The sequence below is a fragment of the Anolis carolinensis genome, chromosome 4 (genome assembly GCF_035594765.1).
Source record: "Anolis carolinensis isolate JA03-04 chromosome 4, rAnoCar3.1.pri, whole genome shotgun sequence".
NCBI classification, from domain to species: Eukaryota; Metazoa; Chordata; class Lepidosauria; order Squamata; family Dactyloidae; genus Anolis; species Anolis carolinensis.
The window spans coordinates 43,138,245-43,145,298 of record NC_085844.1 but is presented as its reverse complement, the minus strand read 5'-3'; the positions used below and the strand labels follow the sequence as shown (position 1 = coordinate 43,145,298).

Below are 7,054 nucleotides of genomic sequence, written 5' to 3'. Positions count from 1 at the left end.
CCCAGAGAATCTTTTACTGTTGACTTTCAACACGTAGGAGACGCTGATGCAGGAAAAAGGGGGCTAAGGGAGTGGGGAAAGCGGGGAAACCCTACCCCAAAACTTAAAAAACAAGGAGGGAGGGAAGGAGGGGGCGCCGTGTTGTGGTGGGGGCAAAGTTCGCGCAAAGTCCGCCGTTGGCTGTGGGAGGGGGAAGGAGGGGCACCTGGCGCGTGGATGGCGCCCAGCCCAGCCCGGCCCACCCCTTCTCCCTCTCCTCCCCCAAACCCCACCCGGGTGGCGCCCCTCTGTCCCTTCGCCGTCGCAGGCCGGGTCCAGCCCTGACCCGAGGAGGGGCTCGGGAAGGAAGCTCCGCACGTGTCACGCTTCCAAGGCGGCGGGGAGCGCGGGGGGTTGGGGCTCCTAATCGGACGCAACGCCTTGCAAACATATGCGCGAAGCTGTGCCCACAGATGGCCGCGAGAAGAATGGCGCGGGCGCCTTTTATGAAGCGCGGGCGGCTGCCTGTCGTCGCCTCCTCCTCCTCCTCCTCCTCCTTCTCTTTTCCGCGATCGGAGTGAGAGAGACAGAGAGAGAGAGAGAGAAAAGGAGGAACTCCTCCGAGTCCCGAGCCAAAGCCGCGCGCCTGGGCTCGTTTGTTACCGTTTTAATCCTATTAATTAAAACGTTAACCTGATTGGGTAGAGAGCGGGGTCCCAACAGGCGAGGCGGCTCCAGAATAACCTTCGCGGCGAGATAATGAGGTAAAAAGCTCCCCCCGGCTGCGGCGGCGGCGGAGGCAGAAGCGGCAGAAGCAGAGAGAGCCAGGGCTCTTCCTCTCTCTCTCTCTCTCATCCCCCCCTCCCCTCCTTCCCCTCGCCACCCCTCGGTGGGTCCCGGAAATCTCTTGAAGGTGAATCCAAGCAAGATAAACGGCGCGAGAGGCTGGCTGGCAGCTCACAATGCCTGAGCCCTTCAGAGGGTGAGAGAGCGAGAGAGAGGCGGAGAAGGAGAGTGTGAGAGAGGGAAAGGGGAAGACGCGCAAGGAAGGAAAGAGAGACACCGAGAGAAGCAGAGAGAGAGAGAGAGAGAGAGAGAGAGAGAGAGAGAGAGAGAGAGAGGAGGCGCGCCTCCGAGAAGAAGGAGCAGAAAGCGCCCTTCACAGGGTGGGAGAGGAGGAGAGAGAGAGAGAGAAAGGGGAAGAGGAGGACGCGCAGTGAAGGAGGGAGAGGGAGAGAGAGAGAGAGAGAGAGAGAGAGAAGGAGGGAGGGAGGGACACGTTGAGAGTTGAGATTGAAAGAGCGAGAGAGAAACAGAGAGGGGGGGGGGGGAGGCGCGCCCCCGAAGAGCGCGAGAGGGAGACTCCAAACGGAGAGGAGAAGAAGGAGCAGAAAGCGCGAAGGCACCGAGAGCGAAGCAGCAACGGCGCCGTCTCCGTCCCTCTGAGGGAGACCCCTCGACCTTTGGAGGGTTGGGGGGAGGAGGAGGAAGAGGAGGAGGAGGAGGAGAGGAAGAGGAAGAGGAAGAGGAGGAGGGGACAGGCAGGCGCCCATTTAGCGCCATGGAGCGGGCGCTGCACCTGCCGACAGACGAGGACTTGTTCCGCAAGAGTTACAGCGCCTCGGCCAAGAGGATGGAGTCGGCCTTCCGCTCCCCGCCGCCGATGGGTCTGGACCTGGGCCCGCACTCGCACTCGCACCCGCCGCCCGCTCCGCCCCGGGAGCCCCGCCACCCGCGCGCGCCTTCCCCGCTGGGCTGCTTCGAGGCCTCGGGCGAGGCGGAGAGCGGCCTCGGCGCCGGCGACCCTTCCTTGTGCCTCAAGTTCGGCCCGGGCTCGGCGGTGGCCGAGAGCAGCGGCGGCGAGCAGAGCCCCGACGACGACAGCGACGGGCGCTGCGAGCTCCTGCTCCGGGGTCCCGGCGGGAACGGAGGCAGCGGCGGGATGGCGGGGGGCGCCGCGGGCTCGCTGCTGAAGGGCCCCGAGGGCGGCGGGCTCCTCCTCGGCGGGGGCAGCGTGGTGGCGGCGGCCTCCGGGGGCAAGAAGTCCAAGGAGCAAAAGGCGCTGCGGCTGAACATCAACGCGCGGGAGCGGCGGCGCATGCACGACCTGAACGACGCGCTGGACGAGCTGCGGGCCGTCATCCCCTACGCGCACAGCCCCTCCGTGAGGAAGCTCTCCAAGATCGCCACGCTGCTCCTGGCCAAGAACTACATCCTCATGCAGGCCCAGGCCCTCGACGAGATGCGCCGCCTGGTCGCCTACCTCAACCAGGGACAGGCCCTCTCCGCCGCCTCCTCCTTGCCCTCCTCGGCCGCGGCGGCGGCGGCAGCGGCGGCGGCGGCGGCGGCGTCCTTGCACCCGGCGCTGGGCGCCTACGAGCAGGCGGCGGCCGCGGGCTACCCCTTCAGCGCCGGCCTGCCGCCTTCCGCCGCCTGCCCCGAGAAGTGCGCCCTCTTCAACAGCGTCTCCTCCAGCCTCTGCAAACAGTGCACGGACAAGCCTTAAGGAGGGAAGGAGCGGCGGAGAGGCGCGCACTCACACGCGCGGACTCCCGGGAACTCTCCTTCCCTCCTCCTCCTCCGGCCCTTCTTTCCCTCCACGGGACCCTGCCGGCAGCTTCGGCTGGTGCTGCAACTGCCTTTGGGGAGATGCTTTGGGGGACTGAAGTGCAACTACATTGAGCTGCTTGGGGGGGAACTCAGACGCCGCTAGGGCCCCAACTACACTGAGACGATCAGAAGGACTATAGTGCAACCAAGGCCCCGTCTACATTGAGGTGATTTGGGAGACTGAAGTGCAACTAGGGCCCCATCTGCACTGAGCTGGTTTGGGGAACTCAAACGCCACTAGGGTCCCATCTATACTGAGTCGATCTGAAGGACAACTACATTGAGGTGATTTGGGGGACTGAAGTGCAACTAGGGCCCCATCTACACTCATCATCTCACGCAGTTTCCAACCCTGTATTGAAGAAAGTGCTTTGGCTGTGCAAGAAACCTGTGTGAGGCCCTTATGGCCACTCTACCCAAAACAAACAGCATCGAGGCACATTCACCAGGGCTTTCTTTCTTTCGCTGCTTGGTGAGAGTTGGTTCTTCTGCGGTGTTTGAACTGCACGACATGAGCAGTGTAGTTGGGGCCTGGGCGGCATTGAGACACACACAAACACATACACACACAGCCGCGGCGATGGTGTGTATGTCTTCGGGTGTGTGTGAACCCAAAAAGGGAACTGCATTTGGGGGGAGACGGCCTCCTTCTGCTTCTTCTGCCCGCCTGAGTTCTAGAAAACTTCCGAGTTTGGGGTGAACTTTTGTGACAAAGCAACCAAGGACTGGGAAGGGAACCTGGGGAAGGTTTGTGCAAGTGGTGGATTGTAAACTCAGACAAATCAAGAAGGGCACTTCAAAAGGTATCCATCCATGCCCCCACCTACAATTATTATTTGATTTTATTGCTTCTGAGCCGAGCAAACTTGAAATGTAGACTTCACTTCTTGAGATAATGAGGTCTGCACAAAAATCTCTCTGAAAACCTGTGTATTATTTTGAATTATGATTATTTTCTCTGAACTGAATTCCCTGTGAAAGTACGCAGAGCTGGGGAGGAAAAGGTGGACTCTTAAGAGGCGAGGAGCTCCTCTCCCTGTGGCGGAAGCTCTGCGGGTTTATTTTTCAATTGGAAAAGACGTGCACCTTGTTTCTTTTCACATTGCAATGCTGTGTGCGGGAAGACATGCTATTTATTTCAGTGGCCCTGCCTCTCACGCCAAGAACCCTCTTCCTGTGTTGAGGTCATGGGTTTTATGTGATGATTTTATTATGATTATGATTATTATTTAAAAGAAAGATGCTTTTTTTCAAATGACCGATAACTTAAACTTTGTGCCAAGTGTTTCAAACGTTGATTTGCCAGGGAACTAGATCTCTTGATGTATTCCCAGCCTGATGAAGCTTCTGAAAGGTCGCTTGGATTTTTAGTTGCATCATCCCTGTATTTGTAATAAATTGAGCTTTAATAAATTGCTTCAGTCCAAAAAAAACATGAGAAGAAAGGTGTATTCTTAATGATTCCATGAACTGGACTGTTGGCGACGAGAAACTCTTTGCGGCATGAAAGGATTTTCTGTTTCTAGATATTTGCTGTGACAACAAGGCATCAGGCAGTGGCTCTTTGTCAAGAAATTGCAGAAAAACCCGCCTTTTCCAGATGGTAGTGTTCTGTTTCTCAGAGGGAGAGAATAAGGCCAGATTTGCATATGTGTGTCTGTGTGTGTGTGTTTGAAGAAAACCTGTTTATGAACGTTATATTCGCTGAAACTTATCGTTGTTGCTCAGGCTGGATCTACATTGCCAAATAATGCGGTTTGAACTGCTTTGACCTGCATTATATGCGTCTACACTGACCATATCATGCATTATCTGACAGTGTAGATCCAGTCTGAGTTCCTTTTTTTCTACCATATGCATTGTCCATAAATGATGATAGAAGGCAAAAGAGTAAAGGGATACTTGTTGCCCTCAAACAAAATGATTTTGTATGGATTTCTTTTCAAGCCCGTCCATAAGCCTTTAACCGAAGTACTGGGGTCTGATGTGGTTTAACAATTGCCAGACAAGGATCCAGAGAAAGTTACTTCTGGTCCTTTACACACTCATCCCAACTGTATTTGCTTGGTCCTGTCAATTCCTTGATCGAATTTACTTCCAGCAGAGTATGTTGTTGGCATTGTAAGATTAAATGGCTTTGACTGTTCGACCCCCCCCCCCCCACCTTTCCCAAATGGACTTTGGGTGCATCATTCTACACTGTATAATGAATGCAGTTTGACGCCGCTTTAACTGCCATTGCTCAATGCTGTGGATTATGTGAGTTGTAATTTCACTTGTTTGCCTCGCCTCACCAAACCACAAATCCCAGGATTCCATAGCACTGAACCATGGCAATTAAAGTAGTGTCAAAAACTGCATTCATTTTATAATCTGTATGCATCCCCTAGTCTCATTCCAGAGATTTAACATGCATCTACATCGTCAAATTAATGCAGTTCTACACCACTTTGGCTTCTATGGCTCAATGCTATGGAATTATGAGAGTTATAGTTTGGCAAGGTCTTTAGCCTTTCCTGCTAGGGTGTGCTGGTGCCTCACCAAATTACAAATCCCAGGGTTCTATAACCATGGGAATTAAAGTGGCCTCAAACCGAATTAATTTGATAGTGTCGATGCACCCGAAGAGCACACACAACCTGCTCTTAAGTTCTGTGGGCCTTCATCCCAAGTACTGTACAGAATCACAAACAGACTCAGTTTGTTATTGACGGCTTTCATGGCCGGAATCATTGGGTTGCTGTGAGTTTTCCGAGCTGTATGGCTATGTTCCAGAAGCATTCTTTCCTGAAATTTTGGCCACATCTAATGTTTAGGGTGGGAGAAAGACCCACCAATGCCAATGGTTAGCATTGAGCTATTCAATGCTAATCAAGCTGGCCAATTGCAACATTCAAACTTGCCTCAGGCAGACAAGAGTTCTTTCTCCCACCCTGGACCTTCCACAGATATATAAATAAACCCTTTTCTCCTAGTTTCCAACAGACCTCACAACCTCTGAGAATGCCTGCCATAGATGTGGGCGAAACATCAGGAAATAATGCTTCTGGAACATGGTCATACAGCCTGTAAAAATCACAGCAACCCTACTTCATTTCTTTGGAAGGAGGCTGGATCTGCACTGCCAAATAATGCAGTTTGAACTGCATGATAATGTTAAGTGTTGACCCCTATCATGCAGCTCAGTGCAGTTCAAGTTGCATTATGTGGCAGTACACTGAGCATACCATGCAGTTCGAACTGCATTATTTGGCAGCGTAGATACAGCCTTCTTTGTAGTGAGACGTGTTTGTTGTTTGGTTTTGTTTTCTCTTCTGAGCCTTAAATCACCAAGAGATAGGCCAGCGGTGCCTGAGCCACCTTAAACCGAAGTCCTTTGGCAGAACTGGATTGGCTCCATCCAAGTGGGTCCCGCAAATCTTTCTTTCCTTTCTTCCCTCTTTCCCCTCTGCTCTCTCTCTCCCCCCCCCCCTCCCTCCCTCCCCCCCCCCCCCTCTCTCTAAGGCTTGGTCTTTTTTCACTTGTTTGCTGCTAATCCAAATGCAGTCTGTCAGCTTTGGATGGCAAAAAGAGGGCCGCGATGGCTCTGTTGGCAGGTCATGGATGTGTAAAGCGTGTGCGCCTGAGAGAGAGAGAGAGAGAAAGAAAGAAAGAGAGAGAGATCTATATTAAATAGGTCAATCAGATGATGACAGCCCTGTACGGCGGTTTGTCTGTGTGTAATCTCGGAAAAAATCTTTATTATTAAACTATTTTGAACAAATCTTTCTCCCGATGTGCTTTGTGAAAAGGAGGGAGAAAAGAAAAGCCTTCCCGCCCGTTCCCTTTTTTGCTCCTCTCGGGCTGAATTGGGCAGAAGGAGGAGGGATGGGAAACGGAAAGAAGGAAGGAAGGAAGGAAGGAAGGAAGGAAGGAAGGAAGGAAGGAAGGAAGGAAGGAAGGAAGGAAGGAAGGAAGGAAGGAAGGAAGGAAGGAAGGAAGGAAGGAAGGAAGGAAGGAAAGCACGGAGGAGAGCCTGCTATTGCCGGCTTGCTTGGGCTGGCTCTCAGAAAGGGACGAAAGGCTCTGTGTCGTCGAGACCCCTCGACCCCCAAAAAGGCCCAACGTTTTCCTTGTTAGTCCTACGAGAAGTGGGCCAAATCCCACTCTTCTTTTTCTTGCTGTGTGTGTTCCTTCCCGGGCTTTTCGGGGCTGAGAGTATGTGACACTCTCAAGTTCACCCAGTGGGTTTCCATGCATGGCTTCTAGAATAGCAGTTGACACTCTCCATCCTTTTTTCCCCAGGATCTTCTTGTTGTGTTCCTTCAAGTTGTGTTGTCTGGCTAATGGTGGCTTTAAGAGGGGTCTCTCCTTCCACTGAGAGAATGGGACCAGTGGGTTTCCAGAACCTCAAGGTGCATCTACACTCTTTGTTGGGGAATCTGAGGTGCTAGGCTCAAAATAGCTCTCAGTTGGGGTGATTCCA

General features: G+C 53.2%; 1 protein-coding gene across 1 annotated transcript; it reads left to right on the top strand.

Moving 5' to 3' along the window:
• Positions 1-420: 420 nt before the first annotated feature.
• bhlhe22 (basic helix-loop-helix family member e22) lies at positions 421-6,345 on the top strand. Its single transcript, XM_003219622.3, has one exon. The coding sequence runs from the start codon at positions 1,541-1,543 to the stop codon at positions 2,483-2,485; it is 945 nt and encodes a 314-aa protein (XP_003219670.2). The 5' UTR covers positions 421-1,540; the 3' UTR covers positions 2,486-6,345.
• The last annotated feature ends 709 nt before the right edge of the window (positions 6,346-7,054 follow it).

Bases quoted from the DNA above. Each gene is read 5' to 3' on its own strand.
- bhlhe22 (XM_003219622.3), top strand. From the start codon at position 1,541: ATGGAGCGGGCGCTGCACCTGCCGACAGACGAGGACTTGTTCCGCAAG.